Genomic DNA, 26,309 nt, shown 5'->3' on the forward strand with positions numbered 1-26,309 from the left:
GAGAAGTTAAGCAGTGTCTTCTTGGATAAAGCCCAAGACTTGTGTAGTCCCCATTTTTGTTACTTGCTTAAGATTCAAAAGTAGGTATGTCCCTAATGCCCCTAAAATCATCTATGGAGCAGAGGCATGGATGCCACACATCTTTGGACACAGAGAGTCATCAGCATCATTAATACCATTGCATACCACTACTACCTTTATGCTGCCAACTTTGTTATCTCAGTTACTCTCAAACGTATTTTAAGATATTGTGTTATTGTTGTTAACAGCCTTTAATTCTTTTGATGGCCCTATGAATGAGAGACCTTCACATTCCCCTTTCCTAAATAACTCTGATAAAGTCTTTCAGATTCTGGTCTGTTGCTTCTATGATTGAGTCTATCCACCTAGAATGTGGTTATTCTCTTTCCATACGGTCTTCTACCTTACCAAATACTATTGTCTTTGGGTTGCTTTGAGTTTTCTGGGATGTATGGCCATGTTCCAGAAGCATTTCACCCACAACTATGTCAGGAGAGAATGCTTCTGGAACATGGCCATACAGCTCAGAAAATTCACAGCAACCCAGTGATTCTTTGACAACATTATTGTCTTTCTCTCTTCATAATACATCCATACTCCAACTTCAGTTTAGACCAGTTGTTCTCAACCTGTGGGTCCCTATATGTTTGACCTTCAACTCCCAGAGACCCTAAAACTAGTAAACTGGCTGGGATTTCTAGGAGTTGTAGGCCAAAATACCTGAGGACCCACAGGTTGAGAACCACTGATTTAGACATTGTGGCTTCTAGGGAGAGTTCAGGTTGATTTGGAGACATTTAATCATTTCAATGATAGCAATCAATATTTTATTGACAAGCCCAAACAAAAATGTGACACATTAGAGTTTATTTATTATTTTGATTGAAAGTTATCCATCCAGAGTCCAAGGGAACAGAAGCAAAAGGTTGGAGAGAAGCTGGGTTCTGTCACATTCAAGCTGATAGTGCAAACCCCACCCTGTTGTTTGCCATGTCAAAGACAGAATAATACTCCTTAAGGAAGACGTCTCCCAGGATCCACAATGGCTCTCCACTCTGGGAAGCCAGATAGGTAGGCTCCACTACAACTGTGCAATATCCATCATTCTGTAAAAGAAAACAAAAGGATCTTTAAGTTTCCACTACTGTTCAAAAAATGTTGTGAAGCATTTGTAAAGATGCCATTCTAAAATCAGGTCTTTGTTAGACTGCATGACAAGAAGTGAACTGCCTGTTTCTGGTTCTGTTCACTAAGGCGCCTTCCACACAGTTGTATAAAATCCACATTGAACTGGATTATATGGCAGTGTGGACTCGATAACCCAATTCAAAATAGCTATTGTGGATTATCTACCTTGATATTCTGGGTTATATGGCTATGTGGAAGGGCCTATAACCACATAACAATGAGGACATGCTTGCCAAAGGTTTGTTTGTCAGTGCATGTGATGTGAGCCAGACCCACATTAGATGTCTTCCAGGGTGCACTTCATGATCTAAATGTGCAGGTTCAGATCTGACTACAGTGCACATGATGCAGTGTGCATTGTGTCTAACGTTTTGTAGGTTTCACAATTCATGCCCTCATTTAAAATATGAAAAGCCAAAGCAGAGCTGAGAAGATATTTGTGTATGCAACTCCATGAAAATAATTCAAATAGCCACTACTGATCTTTGCAAGGTCCCCAAATTTCTTGAGCAAATAAATGCTCATATGCATCCCTATGTTTTCCAAGTTGTGACTACAGAAATTTGAATACTATTACTCCAATCTCTTGATACTACAATAGCCAGACAGCATGTTGTAAAATATGCATTGTTAAGCAATAAAGTATACATACATTGGCAACATAGGCAGAGGGAGGCAGAGGGAACTGGGATCCATTAATGACAAATGTGATGGTGGGCATGTTCTGGACATTGTTGCAGTTCACGAGCAACTTAAAAAAGAATACAAATGATGTTAAAACAGACTAAGTACAAAAATTCTGTCCTCATTAGTAAAGAGAGCTGTGTGTCTCAAAAATTAACCAATTTTCCTGAAATGTGTGTCATAGCAGTCACACTTGCCAATAAGCAAGTGTTACTTTTCAATGACTAGTCACAAAATAAAGCATACCAAATGCAAGATACATAGGTGAGGGAAATCATGTATTATTACAGACATCTTTCATCATGTGATGCAGCATCTCTTCTTTCAAAAATACCATAAGTAGCCTAAATCATTGATTAACTCCAGTTTAGAAAATAGCCATTAAATCAGTTGGATTTACCCACATGATGATAGTTCAACAATTAATTTAATCGATTTTTATTATCTAATAGGATTTTAGCACTTTAAAATAATATTATTATTTTATTATTTTGAGGTATGCTGCTGAGGCTTTTTTTTTTAAAAAAAAATCAAAACAGGAACTTAATTAGCTAACAAAATCAATAATTTAATCAGTAATCTATCTGATATATTATAGCTTCAGAAATTTCTTTATTCACATTCCCAAGGATTCCTGGTTCACTAGAGAGATTCATATCTATCTACTGCATCATTTCTCTCCTCCCCAATACCATCTGATCTCTTAACTTGAAGAAGTTAGTACATTTCTCTTGCATTAACTCTGCTTTCTTTTATCTTGGGTGTTACTTTAAGTATTCAGACACAAAAAAATTGAACACTTTCTCTGGGAGCTGCAGTAATTCTCTGAGTCATATCCCCAAGGTCCCCTCCTTCACTTACCTCACCGTTATATTCTTCAGCTCCCACAGCCTGCAGGAAAGTGTCAAAGTACTGCTGTGGAATAGTAAGCTGACAAGTGCCAGTGTCTACAATTGCCTGGCAGCCATCACTGCACCAGCCAGTGGCCTCGCTGCCAATGGCAAATCTACAAAGACAAGAGCAAAGAATGTGTGCAAGCAAAGTTTGTGGGCAAGGAACAAACCAGACAAAAGCCTGCAATTTGCAATAATTCCCAGAACCAGTGTTTGGAAAAAATACTTTTTTGGATCACAACAACTGGGATCCATCAGCCGAATTTTGAGCAGCCCATTACAACAACAGCAACAGCAACAACAACAGCAGCAGCAACAACAACAACACTTTATTTATATTCTGCCCTATCTCCCCACAGGGACTCAGGGTGGGTTCCAATCACAAAAAGGCAAATGTTCAGTGCCTGAATAAAACAACTAATACATATATAATAGGAAAAAATAATAACTCGGCATATAAAAACAATAACACCTAAAATTAAGGTACAACATAGTCTATCAAATAAATTATATCAACATAAAGCAGAGCATCAAACAGAAGCATCAAATTGCCAGAGCTGACCAAATTCCTCGGAGGTATGTAAGTTGACTATACTCATTTTACCCACTGTAGTCAAAATCTTTCCATATGGGAAATGAATAATACTGTCTGCGGTGCTATAGGAGTGTTAAAATACTTTTAGGTTTGTGTGTGTGTGCATATGAGCAGCAAATATGTACACATTTTCAAGGAGCAATTCAGGTGTTATAACCCTAAATTTTGTGTGACACTCAAGCTTTCTTCTTGCTCAGCAAGTTATAGTTTGTTCATTTATCTCCTTCATCCATTGTCACGGAGAATGAATGTTCCTTGCAATATGGTTGCAGTAGGCATACGAATCCTGAATGATGGATGATGTAAGTTTCTTGTTTGTTCATACTATTTTGCAGCCTTTTTTAAAAGGATAGACTGAATTTTCCTGTCTTGTAACATTCAAATACAACAGCAATTCCCATGGAATTTATTTATTTAAGTACACAACATTAACAAGAGTAATGTAGGAGTGTCTTTTATGTGACACATTATCTTATTGTATTATTATTTCATTATGGCTAAATTATCCCTTTGAAATAAACAGTACTTCTGATGCATATCTTTGGTAGGATGAAGTCTGTAATATTAAAATGTTCGGTTTTCGGTGCTAGACACAGGAAGATAGTGATAGTGGAGAGGGAAGGATGAGATCACGACCCTCCCCATTTCCCACCCCATAAGAATTCTGGTGCTCAAGTAAATGTGCCTTCAGTTTCCATATTTCTAGCATTGCAGTGATTTAAGACTTCCAGTGAGCATTTAGAAATACAGATTATGCATCCGGGGGGGGGGGGGGGGGCAAAATTACCTGTGAACACAAAAACGTAAGCTTTATATGTGAATGATTCACAATGTGTCACTCTGAAAGACTAGAAATTTTGATACTGAAGGAAAATTACATGGTGAAGCAGAATTCTTATTTGGGGAAGGAGGAGGTCACCAGGAAATAAGAATGCTTATCTGGATTTTGCCTCCCCTGTAGCTATACCTTAAGTACTTAGTTCTCTCCTCCTGTATATACACACAAATTACCATTCATATACATAAAAGAAAAAAGAAGAAGAAAAATAACTCTTTCAGCAGATAAGACTACCAATATGCTTCTCTTACTATCTCTACAAAGCAAAAGGACATCAGACCAGAAAATCAGACCTCAACTATATATGGAAATTGCTTACTCTTCAACACCAATTTGCCAATAAACTTCACGGGTGACAGGTGCCCAGGAAATGTCTCCAGAGAATAGCTGAGTATCAACTCCTCCCAAAATCAGTTCCCCTCCATACTGAACAGTTGGTTGTCTTGTAGACGAAAATGGGGAGAAAAAAACAAAACACATTTAGGTATATCTGTTAAGCTGGAATATGTATGTGCATCAATATCTCTATGATCAGAAAACAAAGAAGAAAACAGTAGAGAAAGATGGGCATAGATCAATCTTCAATAACCACAACAGCTGTGTTTGCAAAATTCTAATTTTCATGCCATGGAGCAAGAGTTAAACACTCAAGATCCTGCATCCGGTTACATATTTGCCACATCTCTGTAGCCATTATCTCCCCATGCTACCATTACATTGGGTATATTGTGGCATAAAGACACAATGAGAGACTATTGACAGGCCATGCCCATCATCTGACCACAGGTTGCATGCAGCATTGTATGATAGGAACCTTCGCCATAGGTGACGGCTCTATTTCTATGTTGGTTTGTCATCTTTGTGCAATAAAGTCCGTAGATAACTTTACTTAATGGATCTCTTTAGTTAGGTTGAACAATGGAATTGGGGTCAATATAGCCTACCAGTATTTACTCAAGTCTAATGCACCACTGAATCTAGCACACACCTCAATTTTCAAAACCCTGAACTCAAAAAAGTATTTGCTAGTGAATGTATTGCACAGTAGCAAAAAGTGCACTCGTAATTTGGTCAAGAAAGGTACACATCCACTCAATGCTATGGAATCATATAGTTTTACAAGGTCTTGAACTTTCTCTACTGAGATGGCTCATCAAACTACAAATCCCAGGATTGCATATCATTGAGCTGTAGCCATTAAATTAGAGATGAGGTCCCTCAAATAGGAGCTCCAGGTGTTCCTGAAATAGCTTCCCCTTTTGCTTTGGCTCAGAACTATTATTACCATATGCTAATCTAATTTGCATCCTAATTTTGGGGAGGTAATTTAGACAAAAAAGGTGAGCGTTAGATTTGAGTAAATACAGTATTTTTCCTTCAAAATATTTTTTCAACCTTCAAAATGAGGATGACTAAAAATTTAGAAAGAAAACACCATCATCCCTCAAATTTTGGTGCATATTATGGAAGAAGCCCTATTATATTAGGGCAATTAACCATTATCAGAATACTATCAAAGAGCAGTAGCTCAGTTATTTTAGATCCATTTTTTCTATCATCTTCTATATGTTCTCTGAAAAATTAGAGATTTTTGGATCATACCGTGAAAAGTAGAAGCTAAAGATGGGCTCAGAAAGCTGTCCTTGATTCAGCATCTGCTGCATGACTGTGGCTGTCCCTCCTACAGCTAGAGATGGATAAGCCATACCCATAATTCCGTCAAAACTGGCATAGTAGAAGGGAGTCACGGGTTCATTCTCACTCAGGCCAAACTCCTGGTTGGTAACAACAATATTCTGGACCTGAGAGAAAGGAAGAAAAATGGATTTGTCTATCTATCTATCTATCTATCTCTATCTATCTCTATCTATCTATCTATCTATCTATCTATCTATCTCAAGCAAGCTCACATATGCCAACATATGTTGGAAGTAGTAATCATTGATTAAAGGCACACAATGACACCAACAAAAGGAAGTCATTATGACATTTTGTTTCTAGGGAAATTAATTCTCCTTCTTACCTACCCAGCTATGTGAGGGTTGCAGAAGGGACAGGAATACCTAGGATGGGATGTTCAATTATACAATTGATCCTCTTAATAAAAAAAGAAAAAAATTGAGCTACTTCTCTATTATTTATTTATTTACCTTATTTATACCCCACCTTTCTCTACCCTGGGGGAGGGGGGCACTTAAGGCTACTTACAAATGCCACCTACACAGTGCCTCTAAACATACAAACTCCACCTAAAAATTACACCATAATAAACATGATTAAAATGCATTTAAGGTTAAAACACAGCATCCAGAGTTCAAGGTCTAATGCCATTCCGTGATCAATCGCACATAATTCCACATTAAGATTACTACACGGCCCTATTTTTCAAACGCCTCCTCCCAGAGCCAGGTTTTGACTCTCCTCATGAAAGCTAATACGGAGGTGGCTGATCTGATGTCACTAGGGAGGGAGTTCCACACCTGAGGGGCCACCACTGAGAAGGCCCTGATCAGGCAGATCACAAACCACAGGTTTCCATTCTAAGCTTTAATGGGATCCCTTCTTTCAAATCCTTTTAAGAGTGTGGTGCTATATCCTGGATAAAGTTTGGAGGTCTTGCTTTTGGGAACTATAGTCCTACAATCCATAATTCTGGGATTATTATGTCGGTACTTGTTTGTTCTATGGAGGCATTGAATGTTTGCCATTGTATGTTGGAATCTGCCCTGAGTTCCCTGGGGGAAATATGGGGCAGAATATAAATAAATAAATTATTATTATAATTCCATCAAATCCACCAACTACCACAACCACTGGCCATGTTAGCTATGGGTATATGGGATATATAATATAAAAAAAATAATGCTTCTAAACTTTCCAAATCCATTTTGAATAATGTTTGAAGATTTTCCAAATAAAACACACTTAATGGTGCAAAATATACTTACCGTAACAGTATCATAGCCTAGCATGACTGTTAAGTCACCAGCTCCATAGTACAAGGTGTAAGTCTGCCCAGAGTTGGAGTATGTGGAAGATGCACTAGGATTGAATCTGTTGTGCTTTGCTAGAGTAGGAGTAGAATAAACAAAAACAAATCTTTTTATCTATGGCAAACAGATTCATATTTGTATGCCATTTGCAATTGCTTCTCATATCTGAATTCCCCAGAGGCCTAGTTTTGTTATAGGCTTGGTGAATTGCCTTCATGACAAGGAATGCTCCATAGTCAGCAAAATGAATATTCAGCAAGGTGGAGAGATTTCTCATAAAAATGTTGAATGAGGATTTAAAAAAAAACTTTTACTGAAAGTAATATAATTTCACAAAATTTACATCATGGAATTCATTTTTAGTTGCAAACCTGCTTTGTAAATGTTTCCATGGGAGCGAGAGATCACAGTTGTGCATACCAGCAGTCCAAAGATTGATTGATATGTGTCAGGAGCGACTTGAGAAACTTCAAGCAGGCCCGTAGCCAGGATTTCGTTTCGGGGGGGGGGGGGGTGTGAATTTTTTTCAGGGGGGGTTGGGGGGGCTGAGTCAGAGTGAAAGAGGGTCTAGCCTAGCAAACCTTTTGTATCATTACCCCAATACCCCCATGCATATGGGACATATTAAGTATGGTGATCAGATCATGATACGAATAAACATAACAGTTTAAATAATGTACCAGTAAGGCCTTTTCACGAACCACCATGAGAATTTCGGGGGGGGGGGGGGGCTGAAGCCCCTCAAGCCCCCCCCCCCCCCAAGCTACATGCCTGACTTCAAATCACTTCTGGTGTGAGAGAATTGGTCATCTGCAAGAACATTGACATCTGGATGTTTTACCATCCTTGTGGGAGGCTTCTCTCATTTCCCCACATGAGAAGCTAGAGCTGACAGACAGGAGCTCACCCCGCTTCCCAGATTAGAACCGCCGACCTTTCAGTCAGCAATCTTGTTGGCACAAGGGTTTAACCCAGGGGTCCACAAACCTTTTAAACAGAGGGCCAGGTCACTGTTTCTCAAACTGTTGGCGGGCCGGATTATAATTCGAAAAAAACATGAATGAATTCCTATGCACACTGCACATACCTTATTTATAGTGCAAAAACATTTTAAACAATACAATAATTAAAATTAAGAACAATTTTAACAAATATAAACATATTAGTATTTCAATGGAAAATGTGGGCCTATTTTTGGTTGATGAGATATGATTGTTGTTGTTATTTTGTGCATTCAAGTAGTTTCATACTTAGGTTGACCCTGAGCGAGGGCCGGGTAAATGACCTTGGAGGGCCACATCCGGCCCCTGGGCCTTAGTTTGAGGACCTCTGGTTTAACCCATTGCACCACAGGAGGTTAAATGGTTTTTTTTTAAAATAAAAAAAATCTCATTCACTCATATGGACATTTTTCAAAATGTCCAAAGATAAATTACACAGGACTTTCTATTTTTGAAAAAATCTCCACATGAGCGAATAAGATTTTTTATTTTAAAAACTTATTCTAATATTGTCATTTGAAGCCACTTTTCCATAAAAAGGACAGCATGATATAGGCAACATGAGCTAAAATTAGAACAAATTGCTTATTTGGACTAAAATACCCAGAAATATGCCGTGGCCATGCCAGCTATAGGATTCTGATACTTAGCATTGTTGCTCACTAGTTTGAAGGTCCTTAAATTAGTAGTTCTCAGCCTTAGTAGTTCTCAGCCTTATCCACAGAATTATCATAAATACAAAATGAAATGATCCCATGTATACTGTATACATGTATACAACATTGGAGAAAGGTGTTAAAATTATAAAGAAATACATCTCAGCTGATAATATGCAGGCATTTGATTCCTATTGAAAACTATTTACTTAATCAAGCAAGTATATGTTTTTGACAGAAGCAATGTGTCCATTAATGAACTCGTTAAAGCCAAATCTTTGTGCACCCGGGCATTAGTACTCACCACAGGCTGCAGTATCACAATATACGGACGGAACCCAGAGATTGGAAGAACCAGAGTCCATTACAACCAGGAAATTCTGTGGTGGTGTCCCAATACTAATCTCGCCAAAATAGTAAGACTGTCAAATAAGAAGGATTCAATAAGGTGGTAGGTTTCCCCAAACTTATACAAGTTATTAACACTGTTCCCTGCATTTCTACTATTTTCTATCTGAGTATCATGCAATAATAAGTCCCTTTTGAGGAATTTGATAGAAAAAAAGGATGCTTCCTTATAGGAGAGCTCTCAAGTATCATCAAAAGGACTATGGAATAACAGAACTATTGTTTTAGTACACATATAACAGTATTTTAGTACTCACATTCAAATAATTGGTAATTGGCTCATAAGCAACATTGTATTCATTTAAGTGGTATTTCAATGCAAGATCACCATGGTTGTTTTTCAGAAATTCCTCCAGCACCCCTTTCTCCTTCATGTTCTCCCGAATGGATTTCCCTCTCTTCAGAATGACTCTGTGCAGAACACAAACATTTCAGGGAAGCAGTGGAAATGTTTCTAGAGTTTCCATATCTTTTTCGTGCCCACTCTGTTTACCATTTGTCCTCTGCACATGTGTTGGAACTCAGAGTAACAAAGCATGTAAGACAGAATATATGTATAACAGAACTTGAAAAGCAGTGGTTTAACTTTTGCTGTGGAAAGATGGTATGGTTCTGTTAGGAAAGAATAGCCAAAGATCTATGACCTCCATTTGTTAATTCCATAATATTCCACAATATTTGTAATAACTCTGGTTTGTGATAGTTACCTCTCTAGTCCTTCTGACAAGTGCAGACAAACCAGTACTATGATTAGCCACTTCATGGTGATCGGTATCTGATGTCTTCTTCTGGAGAAAGCACAGTTACCACTGTTGTGTCCCTGGTTTTATACTCAGAATAATTGTCATTTTCTGCCTTATCTATTCATTCCTTAATTTACCATATCATTACAAACACCATTATCTACACTTCTGTTTCCTTACAAACGATAGCACATTAATGTTCTTTGTTACAATAGGTGCCCTTGGTTTTGACAAAATTGAATAAGTGAGTGCTTATGAAAAAAAATTGAAAGCTTTGTGACTAGCCAGAAAATAGTGATAAGGTATCAATAAGCCAGAGCATTACTTTCCTTGAAAAATGCTGGTATCCTTTTCTGAAATATTAATAATAAATAAATAAATACATAAATAAAACTTTATTTATATTCCACCTTCTCCCCCCAAAAGGACTCAGGGCAGATTACAACAGACTAAAAAACACATAGAGGCAAACATTTAATGCCTCACCACAAAAGCAAACAAGGATAAAAAAAGGACAAATTGATAATCCCATCTGGTGTGATAAATATTTACATGGAGCTGGAGAGATCCAAATTTTATTTGACATTGACACATGTAAGACAATAATGCCCAACTTCTCCCCTTCTGAATTACTGGGTCATTTGTTCTCTGACCTTGGGAAGCTGTTCTAGGCAGTATCTACACTGGCTGCTTCATCCAGTCCAGAGTGATCATGATGGTGGTCAGATGCACTGGGCCAGACACACTGTGGTGTCATATAGGCATTCAGATGGTCCAGTGGAGCTGAGACCACATCGGCTTTGCTGGAATGTCACCTTATTCCCTATGTTGCTGCCATCACTCCTTCTGTGCCATGGGCCTGGCTGCAAGTACCTGGCTGTTGTGGTTATGTTAGGTAATGTCATAATGTAGCACCCACATGACCTGCAAGGAGGGAGTAGATTGATCTCTCTTTTCTTGCTCATAATGCAGGTACCCCATTCTCTTGCTCTTAATACAGGCAGTGGCACCCATCAGCTGGCGGAGAGTTGTGATAGTGACATATGGTGGAGCCATCTTCTTCTCCTGTGCTGATCAGTGTAGAGAAAGGATGATGCAAGTGGTGCCTTTCTGGTCAATTGTTGTTCATTCGTTCAGTCACTTCCGACTCTTCATGACCTCATGGACCAGCCCACTCCAGAGCTCCCTGTTGGCCGTCACCACCTCCAGCTCCTTCAAGGTCAAGCCAGTCACTTCAAGGATACCATCCATCCATCTCACCCTTTGTCAGCCCCTCTTCCTTTTTCCTTCCATTTTCCCCAGCATCATTGTCTTCTCTAAGCTTTCCTGTCTTCTCATGATGTGGCCAAAATACTTCATCTTTGCCTCTAATATCCTTACCTCCGATGAGCAGTCGGGCTTTGTTTCCTGAAATAAGGACTGGTTGGAGTTTCTCATGGTCCAAGGCACTCTCAGAACTTTCCTCCAACACCACAGTTCAAAAGCATCTATCTTTCTTTGCTCAGCCTTCCCTATGGTCCAGCTCTCACATCCATAGGTTACTACAGGGAATACCATTGCTTTAACTATTGTCAGAGGATTGGAATAAAACAGAGCAAATCCAGCTGTCCAAACTACTGAGAATACTGTAGAAGTTTCCTGCAAACTGGAGTATCCCCCAACTTAAAACAGCAAAGTCAGGTTAAGGGGAAAAAACTGGGATACTTACCAGAAGTCACCATGCATTGTGAAGACAGCCAGCACTAGTTTTGAGGTGAATCGGTTGTTTGTTTGCTTTTTGCCCTTAAACATAATTCCCTAGTTACTAGTGTATTTTATTTTTTTGTTTTATTCTAAATGTGCAGGTAGTATTTAAGGAATGCCTATCTACACATGCCATTTACTCTGAAGCTAGTCCCAAGTAACAATGCCTGACCCTAGACATGGTTACACTGCCCCTTTTCTCCTATGGTAGTGGCAAAGCAGACTATCCTACCCTGGATATTCCTGTTGCCACCACTGGAGTGGAAACGCATGGAGCTCCATAAGAACTGCTGGCCATAACAAGGCACCTTCGCCTTGCTCACGTGACTGCGGGAAAGGAAGGGAGATTTCCATTTCTTTTCCCTTGCTATATGGGTGCCTTTGCTAATATGAGAAGAGGTACCCAGCTACATCCAGCAGCTGTCCGGAGCTCTGTGGCCATCTACCACAGCATTGAGAAGACAACAGAGGGCTCCTTTCCTCTGTGTTGTAGACTGGTTTGTATTAGACCTGATCCAGCTGTCCACACTAACCTTAAAGTGCAAACCAGCCCCCAAGTTTTGGCATTTTGATATCTCATAATATGGGATAAAATCAGGGTAAACAGTTTTTACCCTACATTATGGACTGGAAGTCCTTAGATGTCATCTGGACAACCAAGTTCACTTTCTGGTCAAAATAGGCAACCAATGTCAACAGGCCTTCAGTCCATCTTGCTGTTAAGAATTTCTTTGTCTGTTTTGTGCCTTCAAGTAATTTCTGATTTATGGCGATGCTAACACAATAATATCATGGGGTTTTCTTGGCAATATTTATTCAGAGAGGGTTTGCCTTTGCTCTACTGAGGGATCTCAATAACATAGGAGCCTTGGCAGTCCAGTTTTGCCATAACATTTTGAGGGTGACACAGCCCCATTCTACCAACCCACTCCAATGCGAATATCTCTAGCAATTTCTGGCTTTGTTTTTTGTGTCATAATCCTATATGGTACCATATTTTATTTGCATTATTTCTACCCCGTTCATATCAGCCCGGAGGCGTAGTAACAACATCCTAGTGCCATGACATCCTGTGCCAAGCCCCACTTACCACCAAGTCGCTTCTGGGATCAACAGAGGTCAATTTCCCTGTTGATCACTGTCCAACATTCCCACCCCCTTCCCATGAGTGATCTCTGACCCAATAGTCAGAAAATTACCTCTATCTCAAATCCCTTTCAGCAAGGGAATGGACTCTGATGGTCATAGTGAATGCTTTCTCGTAAATGGCATAGAGATTATGCATTATTTATTTATTTCGTACATTTGTACCCTGTCCTTCTCACCCCTGGGGTGGGGACTCAGGGCAGTTTTACAACAAGCACTCATTCGAGTGCTAACCACAGCCATACACTCATTTAAAATAGATCATTAAAATACATTACATTAAAAACATTTGATTAAAATCACACCAGTTATAAATACATGGTAGTCACAAATGAGTGACTGTGGGTTACATATTCACAATTTCCCAACAGGATTCAGACCTCTGTTTCTGGCATTTTGGGTTCATCTGCCTAGGATCCCTGGAATAGAAAATTGATCCATAGACCTGCAACAGTTGTCCACCACCACCACCATATTGGCACTGCCTCCATGGATCTTAACATATTGTATAAACTTGTGCAGGAAAATTGTTCATGAGCAGTTAGGATAAGTATTTGGGTTGTTGTAAGTTTTTTGGGCTGTATGACCATGTTCCAGAAGCATTCTCTCCTGACTATGATAGGCATCCTTAGAGGTAGTGAAGTCTGTTGGAAACTAGGAAAATGGGGGTTGTCCAGGGTGGGAAAAATATCTCTTGTCTGTTGGAGGTAGGTGTGAATGTTTCAATTGGCAACCTTGATTAGCATTTAATGGTCCAGCAGTTTCAAGGTGTTGCTTCTTACTGCCTGAGGGAATCCTTTGTTGAGAGGTGTTAGCTGACCTGCTTGATTCTTGTGTAGAGTTCCCCTGTTTTGAGTGTTTTTCTTTATTCACCACTATGATTTTAGAGTTTTTTTAATACTGATAGACAGATTTTGTTCATTTTCATGGATAAGTATTTGTTTATGAGTAGGGGAAAGATTGTACAATTGAACATTCTGATTGGACATAAAGAAGTCAGAAAGACCACATCCAAAGATGCTGCAGAAAATGGTTCATGGGATGGGATTTGGAAGAAACTTTACACATTGCCAGTATTAAGGATTGGATACCACAAACATGACACCACCATTTTCATCAGCACACTACACACTTAGGATAACTTCAAACATAACAAAAAGCAAACCCTTCTTTTGCATTTTAATAAACTCCAAACCAACAGGCCCATATTATTTTAGAGTTGTCTTCCAAATGTAATGTAATTGGGAGTTGAGTAAACATCATACAGTATCGATTAGATGGTGTTCAGACATATGGAAGCATTGCATGGAATATCTTCCTGCCAAGAATATAAATAACTCCAATAGTGTGTAGTAAGTGAGCAAAATTTGTTTCAGGGCTAACTATATTATTTTGCTATTTGAGGCAAAAGAGAATATGGGACTCCTTTCTATGAACAGAAGCTGATTTGATTGGAACTGAGTCTTACTTCAACACTATTGAGAGAACAGTATTCTTGTCCACAGCTGAGGAGAGCAGATTAGTTAACAGAATGCATGTTGAAAATTTGAGAGTTGCTATTCTATCATTATCTTAGTCATTTTATCTTAAGAGGCCAAAATAGGGAGGTAATTCAGGTGTATGATTATGATTTACACAACTGTACATGTTCAAACCACCCGAAGAACTAGGAATAGAGGAAGGCATACATAATTACATTCTGCAGTTCAGCAAATAGTTTGGGATGTCACATTTCAACCAAACATTCCTGAACATGAGGAAGAACTTCCTAACTGAGAGAGCTATTCAGCAGTGGAACTCTCTGCTCCAGAGTGTGGTGGAGGCTTCTTCTTTGGAGGCTTTTAAACAGTGGGTGGATGGCCATCTGTCAAGGATGCTTTGAATGTGATTTTCCTGCTTTTTGTCAGGGGGTTGGACTGGATGGCCTGCAGGGTCTCTTCCAACTCTATAAATCTATGATTCTATGAAAAACACTAAAAACAAGCAAGAAGAAATCCACATGGCTCAAGTTTGTTTAATTACTTTATTTGTTTGCAGTAACTTTGGAGAGAAAGCCAACAATCATGTTATGGATCTTTCACAGGAGGTATTTCAAATGCTGCAGAAGAAAAATATCCAAGTTCTTAGAAAGGGAAATGAATGAATGAGTGGTAGACTTAAAGTTTAGCAAACAGAAGCATAAGAAGAGGAAGAATGAAGAGGCTTGAAGAGGCTCGTAAGTGTGCTGGATGAGTTTATGCTGCTGCAGCAAAGCCAACCTGGTTGTTGCCAAAATCGTATACGGAGTAGTATGACCTGAGGAAGACATCACCAAGGATCCACAAGGGTTGCCCATTCTGGGATGGCAGGTACGTGGGCATGATGCCAACTGTGCAGTAGCCACTGTTGTTCTGTAAAGGGAAGGTTGAGTTAAAGCTTTGAAACTGTGAGTCTAAAATGTGGCACAAATATACAACCCCAGAATAGTGAACAACAACAAAAAATATTTTTTGGCATATTTCCCCATGTTAATGCTTATATGTTGCTATTTTTAATAGTAAGCTAATTGGAGCAGGGTATCTGAATTATCAGATTTCCATGAACCTGTCCGTTCACTGACTATTTGAAAGGAGGGCCACCAAGGAGCACCAACTGCTGTGAGATCTTTAGCAGAAGAAGGCAATGAAAAGCATCTCTGAGTATTTCTTGTCTAAGAAAACAATGAAATACATGGTAATCATGAGATGATTTGAAGGCATGTACACATACACCTTCTGTACAATCATGTTGCTTTGGAATTCTCTAAATAAAGTCTACAAACAATAGCCCATCTTTTTTTGTGTGTGTGTCAGGAGCGACTTGAGAAATTTCAAGTGTGAGAGAATTGGCCATCTGTAAGGACGTTGTCCAGGGGATGCCAGGATGTTTTGATATTTTGCCATCCTTGTGAGAGGCTTCTTTCATGTCCCCGCATGGAGAGCCGGAGCTGACCGAGTGAGCTCATCCGTGCTCTCCCTGGATTCGAACTTGTGACCTGTCAGTCTTCAGTCCTGCCGGCACAAGGGCTTAACCCACTGTGCCACCGGGGGCCCATCGATTAATAGTGGTATTTATTGACTAATGCCAGTTTTTAGCCAAAATCATCTTTGGCATACAATCTATTTCCTAAACATCAATTGGAGCAGGCAACACTTCCCAATGGAAATGACTTCTTTATAGGGTTTCCTTTTCCACCTACTTGTAGGCAGCATTTATGTAGAAAGAAGCATATGCTTTTACTTGAGAAATAGAAAATGAAACCCTACTTTGCCAAAATGTAGATTACACAACTGGTTCTGATATGTCCAATATAGCTGTAAAAATGCCCAAGTGTGAAGCCAACATGAAAGAGAACAGCAGTTCAAGAGGATTACATACCTCCAAGACGTAAGCAGAGGGACTCAAGGGGAAGCTGCTTCCACCAATGACAAATGTAATAGTTGGCATGCTCTGAATGTTGCTGCAGCTGACCACATACTATGGAAGCAGAAACAAGAGAACATCAATGTTGCTAGATATTTCAATCATGATTATTATTCAAGAAGTCTAAACACGATAGAGATTTATTTATTTATTTGCCATATTTATATCCCACCCTTCTCAACCCCAAATGTGACTCAGAGCAAGACTCACATCTCCCTTTCTTCATTAAAACTAACATCCTGGTTTTCTATGGTTTGTTCATAGAACAATAACTATACTGCATCCAATGCCAGAACTAAACAGATAATCTAGGAATTATCTGACTCTGAACAATACTCCTAATTTCATATACCCTTGTTGCACAAATAAGAAGCAAGTTCCACAAGAGACTAGACTCCTTGTCTGATTGTTTAGTTACACTAGTACAAATGGGGGACATGTGGGATCAAAGAATAAGTCCACACTAAAGCCTAAATTGAATTGCTTAATCTTGGTTAAAACAAATCCATTGATTCAATTATTTAATGTTGAGACAACATGTTGGTAAACTCCAGTGATTCTAGCTGGGAATAAGAATAGGGTTCAACCCTAATCTTTTTAATACTGATATTTAGTATTTTTTTTTTGTTTAGTGAATTCCTCTCCTCATTATAGATAACTGGGTGCTCTTACCTGGCCATTGCTGTCCTGTTCTGCTCCAACATATTGCATCAGCTCACCAAAGACCTGCTGTGGAGCAGTCAGGAGGGACGTTCCAGTATCGACAATTGCCTGGCATCCCTGGCTGCACCAGTCAGTGATTGAGTTGCCAATATAGAAGCTAGAGAAAGAGCAGGTAAAAGTTATTTTAACTGTATTACATAATGAGACAGGAAGGGTTAATATCAAAGATTCCAATTTCCACACCTGCTTTCAATGTTATTGTTGTCAGAAGCCATCACCATAGTCTTATTTTAGTGTTTCATAATGAAGTGAGGATTCTTGTCCTACTTAGTATTGGAATTGGTTATTATTAGCCCATCTGACCTACGGATACAGCCAGTGTGGGATGGAAAGAGTGGAGCCACCTCTGCCCAGGGAGAAGGTTGAGGGGGCAAACATGTGGATCAGCAGCAATCTCACTCTGTTCATCAATAGCCCTATTTCTTGTTTCCAGATCTTAAAACAGGATGAGGGAGTTGCACCAGAATCCAAAATAAATTGAATAAGGCATGCTTGCTTTTTGTTTAATGATGATTTTTAGAGGGGCTATAAGCAAAGAACATATCCGTGCCATGCTCACCCCGCCAGCTCAATAGATATCTTGAGCAATGATTAATCGATTTACCCCAAAGAAATGGGAAATTATTGTTTCCATTTGATGTTTGATGTACTGTCTTATGTCTGTTATAACAGGCTGTGCTTTTTATTTAATTTTAGTTTGTTAAGTTATAATTCGTATTTATACGTTGGGTTGGATAATATGGATGTATTGTTATTATATTAAGGCATTGAATGTTTGCCTTTTATGTTTGGAATCTGCCCTGAGTCCCTTTGGGGAGATAGAGCGGAATGTAAATAACGTTTTATTATATATTTATTATTATATTTGGACCTTGTTTCAAAGGCAATAACATAATTGAACCAAGCGATGTAAATCTATTATAGCTGAGATCATGGAGTGGAAAACTTACATTTGGGACTGTAGGTTTTATGAAAAGGAAGGAAATATTCAAGCCTGGCAGTAGGCTGTTCTGCCCGCTGGTTGGGAGGTTATGCTATTCCCTGTGAGTCAGTCAAGGACTATCTTCAGAAGGAGCTTGAAAACATGGATGTTCCAGTGTGCCTTTCCAGATAAAGGAATCCCAAGCAATTGTCCCTAATGCTATTTATGAGAAAGTTAGAATTGTCTGCACACCCTTCTATTCCCAAAATATTCAGTCTACCTCACCTGGACATGCTCAGCATTTTTAGAATTTTAACTACTACATTCGGCCCTGCCACAGGTTTTTAATAGTGTCGTGCTTTTGTAACTGTTTTATTGCTTGCTTATTTATTGTTGCATTATATTGTTGTCTGTGTGTTTTTGTTAATGATGTACTTTGGGCTCAGCCTCTTGTAAGTCGCACCAAGTCCTGCGGGAGAGGGTAGCGGGGTACAAATAAAGGATTATTATTATTATTATTATTATTATTATTATTATTATTATATTTGCTTATATTTGGGTGCCTGACTGGCATGCATGTAGCCCATTGTGTTATCCAGATGGATGGACAGAAGAGAATGGAGAATCACTTGTCCAAGGAGGCATTTCAAAAAGTCCTATTGTTCATGTAACCAGAAGTACACGATCGGTTCACAGTATTCAACTCTGCATCTCCAGATAGTTTTAATCTCTCTCTCTCACTCACCGACTCTTACTTTCACTCTACACACACACATACCTTCACACACTAACCAATGTAAGTGAAAATTGCTTTACCTTTGAATCCCAATTTGCCAGTAAGCTTCTTGAGTGACTGGAGTCCAGACAATCTGACCAGAGTACAAGTTGGTATCAACTCCTCCCAAGGCAAGTTCACCACCCTGGGAACCCTCATTGCTATCAGAAGAAATATGCAAGAGATGAGACATTAGTTCTACAGAGGAACTGCACCATTGCTGAGACATATGTCAGTCTCCAGACCTGAAGAACAGAAACCTAAAAGAGACAAAGATGTCTCAATGACTGACTAAAACTGAAGTTGATGGGGAAAGAGTTGACAAAGATATGTGGCTGTGATAACAATTTCACCTATACTGTAACTATACTGCAGACTGTATACATTCAAAGTTAGAATATTGGCCTTCAGGCTCAAAAATCAGGGTTCAAATGCTCACTTAGCCACAAAGTTTGCAAGATGAATTTCAGCTAATCTTTCTCTCTTAACCTCTCATGGTTAAATTAGTACCAGCAATTGCACTGATTAACTCAGTATAAGTAACATCTTGGAAAATTAAATTTCTTTTGTACTGCTAAATTATCCATTTTCAACCTGAAAGTCACCCACCATTGGCATTCTGGACAGGAAAGAATTAATATTTTCCCAGAGTATATATTTTCCAACTTTTTCTTTTCATCGGGTAGTTTCCTATCACTGCTGAAATGATGGTGATTTTTAAGTTTATAAAACCAACAGAATGAAAGACTGGATTTTTTTCCTACTGATCATTACTATAGATGGTAGGACCTCCATGAAATGTACAAACAGATCAAGACATGTCAAATGTCAAAGGAAAAAATGCTGTCTTCACCCTTACCCACTCAAATAGAAGCCAAAAACAGGGGAATCCAGAAGGTTTTCCTGCTGCAGTCCTTGCAGCACAGTGGTAGCACCACCAGAAGAGATGGCAGGATAAGCCATTCCCATGATGCCATCAAATTGAGCATAGACAAAGTTAGTACCAGGTTCAGTTTCACTCAAGCCGAATTCCTGACTGGTAATGGAAATGCCTTGGATCTACAGGGGAGTGGGAGAAAAAATGTCAACACAAAAGAATCCCAGCAAGGCTTGTTACTGCAAAGAATGCATACCATCAGAAGAGTGTAAACATCTGAGAAGCTGAATGATTCCACAAATATTCAGTATTACAAATAAATGTTTTGTATGCAGCAATTCAAACTATATGCAGACAGTCAGTCATCATCAAGTAGATCAGAGTTTCTCAACCTGGGGGTCAGGACCCCTGGGGGGGGGGGTCGCGAGGGAGAGGGTGTCAGAAGCATTGCTAAAGACCATTAGAAAACAGTGTTTTCTGTTGGTCATGGAAGTTCTGTATGGGAAATTTGGCCCAATTCTATCATTGGTGGGGTTCAGAATACTCTTTGATCGTAGGTGAAAGATAAATCCCAGCAACTACGACTTCCAAATGTCAATGTCTATTTTCCACAAACTCCACCAGTGTTCACATATGGGCATATTGAGTATTCATGCCAAGTTTGGTCCAAATCTATCACTGTTTGATTCTACAGTGCTCTCTGGATGTAACTACAACTCCAAAATTCAAGGCCAATGCCCACCAAACTCTTCCAGTATTTTCTGTTGGTCATGGGAGTTCTGTGTGCCAAGTTTGGTTCGATTCCATCATTGGTGGAGTTCAGAATGCTCTTTGATTTTAGGCTAACTATAAATCCCAGCAACTACAACTCCCAAATGACAAAATCAAACCCCCCCCCCCCCCTCCCGCAACTCCACCAGTATTCAAATTTGGACGTATTGAATATTTGTGAAAAATTTGGTCCAATGAATGAAAATACATCCTGCATATCAGATATTTATAATATTATTCATAATAGTAGCAAAATTACAGTTATGAAGTAGCAACAAAAAGAATGTTATGGTTGGGAGTCACCACAACATAAGGAACTGTATTAAGGGGTCGCAGCTTTAGGAAGGTTGAGAAACACTGAAGTAGATGAAGGGACAGATGTCTTAAGAATTCATCTCTTGGTTATTGGCTAATTTGGCATAAGGAGTGTACAGAACAGAGTTACTCTTTTGAACTTCTCTTTTGAATATATCAGCATCAAGTTGTCACCAGTGGGACAAACACCTTCCTTTGGAGCTCTGGTACTTACAGTGACAGTGTCATAGCCAAAGATCCCGGTGAGACTTCCAGTTCCATATTGCAGAGAGAAGCTTTGGTCATTGGTGGAGTAAGTAGAAGACTGGTTCGGGTTGTACAGTGGATGGTTTGCTAGTAGTGGAAATTGCAAGGTGAAGTTAGAAGGGTATCACTTTTCAGCTCAAAAGGTTATAATATCATAAGCAAGCTATCCTCTCTCCTGCCCACTACAGACAATGAGCTTATGGTTGCATAGACTTTGCATCTACTAGATCAGGGGTCATCAAACTAAGGCCTGGGGGCCAGATACAGCCCTCCAAGGTCATTTACCCGGCCCTCGCTCAGGGTCAGCCTAAGTCTGAAATGATTTGAAAGCACACAACAACAACAATAATATCAGCCAAAAGCAGACCCCCACTTTCCAGTGAAATACTAATAAGTTTATATTTGTTAAAATTGTTCTTCATTTTAATTATTTTATTGCTTTTAAGTGTTTTTTTGCCCTACAAATAAGATATGTGCAGTGTGCATAGGAATTCGTGTTTTTCTCAAATTAAAATCCAGCCCTCCAACTGTTTGAGGGACTGTGACCTGGCCCTCTGTTTAAAAAATTTGAGGACCCCTGTGCTAGATATTAGTATCTTCACTCATGCAATATTGTTCATTCCCATTATGAGCAAGGTGATTGATACTCACTGCAGGCTTCACTCTGGCAGTATACTGAAGCCACCCAGAGGTTGGATGACCCAGTGTCAAAGAGAACCAAGAAGTTCTGCGGTGGGGTTCCAATGCTGATCTCTCCATAGTAGGACATCTACAGGGGGAAGGACACTGTTGTCATCACCACATAGTTATCCAAAGAACTTTTGCATGTTCAGGAAAACAACTGTTTGAAACAAGAAAAAAATCCTCTTCCCCAAAGTATTTCATAAGTGGTCTTAAAACAACAACATATATATATATATATATATATATATATATATATATATATAGTAATGTTATTTCAGAATTAGTAGTTTTAGAAAACATTCCAACTGATTCAGGCAGGCATATCACCATGTTTTCAAAACTGGTTCACTGCTAAGCATGACACATGTATTAATCATATGCATGGTTTCCACATTATAATAGATTTTGGGGTGTTGTGTGGTTTCCGAGCTGTGTGACAGTGTTCTAGCAGCATTTTCTCTTGACGTTTCACCTGGAAGGTTGGCATCTTCCAATTATTTTCCCCATGTTACTTCATATTCCCTTCCTTCTTTTTCATATACAACTAGAGCCAAAGCTTAAGATAAACATTTCCATGGGCAGGATTTAAGCACTGTCATTCAGTCAGGGCCAGGTTTCTGATTTGGTGAAATATTTCTCTTTCCAGTTCCCATCATTCCATAATCAAACAGCCAGATACTCACATCCATGTAGTTAGACAGGGGTTCATAGCCAGAGGCGAATTCATTAAGGAACTTGCTTGCTGGGTCAAATTTATTATTCTTTAAGAATTCTCCCAAGACGCCCTTCTCCTTCATAACCTCTCGCATGGACTTAAATTTTTTCAGGGGAACTCTGTATTGGAAGAAGGGGCAAAAAATTAATCACCGGCTTCACACCTATGTAAGTGACGACTGCAGGCCAGAATCCTGTATGGGAGTCTTTATAACTGGATTTATGTATGCAGGGATGGGAACTGGACAGTTTTGAGGTCTATATCATGTAGGAACTCAGCAGTGGAACTCTCTGCCCCTGAGTGTAGAGGAAGCCCCTTCTTTGGAGGCTTTTAAACTGAGGCTAGATGGCCATCTGTTGGGAGTGTTTTGAATGCAATTTTCCTGCTTCTTGGCAAGGGGTTGAACTGGATGGCCCATGAGATCACTTTCAACTCTATGATTCTATGGTTCTAGGAGGCTGTTGTGTAATTTTATTGCACAGCTGGCAAAATAGCTCATGCCATTCTTCACAATTCACTAGCAGGGTTTCCTGGTACTTCTGCTATTTAGGTAAATATACATAAAGTTACATTAGTAAGAGGCGATATAGGTTTCCAGCATAATGTGTGCTCAAGAGTCAATGCTGTATAGGGGTTAAAATGATGGCTTGGAACTTGGTAATAAATTCAGATTTAAGCCCACACTGAGCTGCGAAACTCACTAGATGAACTTGGGCCAGATCCTTGCTATCTATCTGACCTACTCCATAGAATTATTATTGGGAAAGTCATTAGAGGAGACAGATAAATTCAAAGACAAATTCAAAGACAGATAAATTCAAAGAAGAAGGATGAGGAGTAGGAGTTTTTTTCTTCTCTTCTGTCTACATGAAGAAGTCTGTCTTCAGATTTTTCCCATCTTTAAAATGTACTTCTTCCAATGATACAAGTGAGCTAATCAAAGATGTTAAGCAAAACCATTTGGGAACATGGTTATCATTTGCTTTGGTTCTTTTTTCTCTCTCCTTTTCTTTGACTCTCTAGATCAGGCATGGGCAAACTTGGGCCCTTGCTGCAGGTGTTTTGGATTTCAACTCCCACCATTCCTAACAGCCTCAGGCCCTTTCCTTTCCCCCCTCAGCCACTTAAGGAAAAGGAAGGGGACTGAAGCCGTTAGGAATGGTGGGAGTTGTAGTCCAAAACACCTGGGGGGCCCAAGTTTGCCTATGCCTGCTCTAGATTATGATCTCCAAAAAAAGTGGTTTGTGTTTTTATTCTAAATAGTAGGGTAGCTTCAGCAGATCCCTGCTGAAACTCCAAGATATATTTATGGATATACTTTCCACCTGACAATTCATGATAAAGCCATTACTATTAGCTGCATTTTATAATATAGATTACCAGTTCAGCTAAAGTCTGAATTAATCTTATAGTCCAGTTTGATCCGAACAGGTTCCATTGGTTTTGAATGCTGGTTGGGTGATTCTGGCTGTTTTTGCTCAAATAACCAATTTTTTTCAACGTCTGTTCAATTGTCAGGAGTAAATCTAGCTACACTAATTGACTAATTTGAATAAACACAAATAGGCCTAAGTTGCATATTGTTGCTTTAAATAGTAATGGAAATCGTTGCTTCTCCCCAGTTTTGAGAAGCTTCAGACAAAATTGTCAACAGCAAAAACATTAGAGGGTTTGACATAAAAAAGTAGCTGAATATCCAATCCCTTTCCTGATTTGAAAGATAATTATAGAGATTTTTGAAGAGCTTTTTAAGCCACAGATACTGAAGGTATCTTCAGTGGGCAAAATATTGTCTAGATTATTGTTCTAGATCATTCCTTCAAGAAAATGTATTTTAGGAAGTACCTACCTATTTTAATATACTTGCTTAGCCCATGCTCTTTGCATGCATGCTTTCAAGTCCATATATTTTGAATATTGTATATATTGGTTTAATTCTAGACAAATTTGAAATGACCTGTTCATTGACATGAGGTGTGGCTGTAAAATTGAGGTGAGATGGCTCAAAATACATAAATGTGATTACATCAGTCCAAAAACATTGCTATTACATACCACTTTTTCCCTGGTTTCCAGGTTCAACTGCAGCTGCAAAGCAACTGAGAAATCCCCAAGGTTATTATTTCATACTCACTTGATAACTGCACCTTCACAAAGGTGAAGGCACACCATAGCAAGGATTAGCCACTTCATGGTGCCCTTTTCTTAGATGCAGCTTCTGATTTTTTTAGCTTCTGCAGCTTGGCCTTAGAATACCGTGTGGGTTTTAGCGCACCAGGGCTGCTATTTTTATACCCTACATGATGCTGTTTCCTCCACCCACTTCCAGCAATGCCACATTCACAGATCAGGACCTTATCTTTGGGTCAACAACACTTCACTCTGAGGTTCTTCTTAGAGCCCCTTTATCTCTAGAATGTGAGTTAGTGTTAACCCCATATGTTAGAGGCAGAGGTCCATACTGTTTCTTATCATCATACATACAGTTTTCTTTAAAACAAAACAATAACCTTATGAACTACATATCTAACATGCTTTATCTATCACTTGTTTGAGGTATAATAGTTTGTTTAATGTGTATTTTCTCAAGGGATAATGAAAGAAAAGGTGTATAGGTGGAACCTGGACCTGAATGGAAAAAAATACATGTTTAGCATCAGTAGTTATGTCACCTTTAATGTTTCTATACAAAGCCATATCAATGTTATGTCAGCATTGCACCACATCATGGAAAGTCCGATTATTTCTCTTTCGATTAGATTATGTAGAAATGCCAACATCATCAATTAGTCTTATGCAGTCCAATGTCATGTGGAGGACCACATTTTTCCATTCCTGGGTTTAGAAAATTCAATCATAAATTAGGCCAAATTCTGGTGGATCCTGGCTTCAGAGTTTTGAATACAAGTTTTCTCCACCATCCAGTCCATACTCCAGGAAATAAAGCCTGACTGCCTACTGGAGGGAAGGATATTAGAGGCAAAAATGAAGTACTTTGGCCACATAATGAGAAGACAGGAATGCTTGGATAAGGTAATGATGTTGGGGGAAATGGAAGGAAAAAGGAAGAGGGGCCGACCAAGGGTAAGATGGATGAATATATCCTTGAAGTGACTGGCTTGATTTTGAAGGAACTGGGGGTGGCCACAGCCAACAGGGAGCTCTGGTGTGGGCTGGTCCAGAAGGTTTCAAAGAGTTAGAAGCAACTGAATGAATAAACACAACTTCTCCACCACCTGCTGTTCACGATTCCTTCAGTTCAAGGGTAGGCAAAGGGTGGTTTTCCTAATGTTGTTGGATCTCATCATCCCTCATCATACTAACTAAATCTATGGAAACTGCAGCCCACCATCATCTGCAACATGCTTGGTAGACTAGGGTGCCTTCACTTAACCATATGCATAGGAAAACATCAGTTCTAATGCTGCACTGTGGAGATGAACTAATGCTAATACTTACTTGACTCTTGGAATATTTGCAGGAATGTACTGAATTGAGCATTGTTCTTAGTGGAGCCCTCATAAACCCACTTGGCATCTGTAAAGTAGCATTCCAGAAAGAAACTAGAGGCCGATGTGTTGTCGAAGGTTTTTTCCGAATAGCAATTTCCTAATAGCCTTATGCCCTTTCGCTCCCCCTCCCCCAAAATAGCCTGAGGCTATTAGGAATTGTGGGAGAGTTGAAGTCCAAAACACCTGGAAGGCTGACGTTTGCCCATGCCTGATATAGACAGGGGAATGTCCTATTTTTCTGTTCTATTAGTACTAGTGAAGTATAGCACAACTTTCCAATGCTGTCCAGCTTTCCTGCTTTAGGACTCTCCCCACTATGAAGGATTTTCCCAGTCACAATTGTTTATAGTCACAGTGAGCCATGTGTGGCCTTCAGGGTCTTATGTGGCCAATGAGGAAGTTTCTGTTGGACCCAGTCC

At 39.3% G+C, this 26,309-nt stretch overlaps 2 protein-coding genes across 2 annotated transcripts; both read right to left on the bottom strand.

Annotated features, from left to right (window-relative positions):
• Positions 1–899: 899 nt before the first annotated feature.
• Positions 900–10,040, bottom strand: LOC132773679 (pepsin B-like). The gene is made up of 9 exons (XM_060773067.2): positions 9,985–10,040; positions 9,535–9,688; positions 9,174–9,291; positions 7,168–7,286; positions 5,822–6,021; positions 4,539–4,661; positions 2,755–2,899; positions 1,862–1,960; positions 900–1,127 (listed from the first exon to the last, which is right to left on the bottom strand). Exons 1-9 carry the CDS (start codon positions 10,038–10,040, stop codon positions 975–977), a joined length of 1,167 nt encoding a protein of 388 aa, XP_060629050.1. The 3' UTR covers positions 900–974.
• A 4,873-nt stretch (positions 10,041–14,913) lies between these two features.
• On the bottom strand, positions 14,914–24,863 carry LOC132773676 (gastricsin-like). The gene is made up of 9 exons (XM_060773063.2): positions 24,513–24,863; positions 22,347–22,497; positions 21,631–21,748; positions 20,948–21,066; positions 19,630–19,829; positions 18,812–18,931; positions 17,023–17,170; positions 16,306–16,404; positions 14,914–15,299 (listed from the first exon to the last, which is right to left on the bottom strand). The coding sequence occupies exons 1-9, from the start codon at positions 24,569–24,571 to the stop codon at positions 15,144–15,146; spliced, it is 1,170 nt and encodes a 389-aa protein (XP_060629046.2). The 5' UTR covers positions 24,572–24,863; the 3' UTR covers positions 14,914–15,143.
• Positions 24,864–26,309: the final 1,446 nt, after the last annotated feature.

This window comes from Anolis sagrei, chromosome 4 (genome assembly GCF_037176765.1).
Source record: "Anolis sagrei isolate rAnoSag1 chromosome 4, rAnoSag1.mat, whole genome shotgun sequence".
NCBI lineage: Eukaryota > Metazoa > Chordata > Lepidosauria > Squamata > Dactyloidae > Anolis > Anolis sagrei.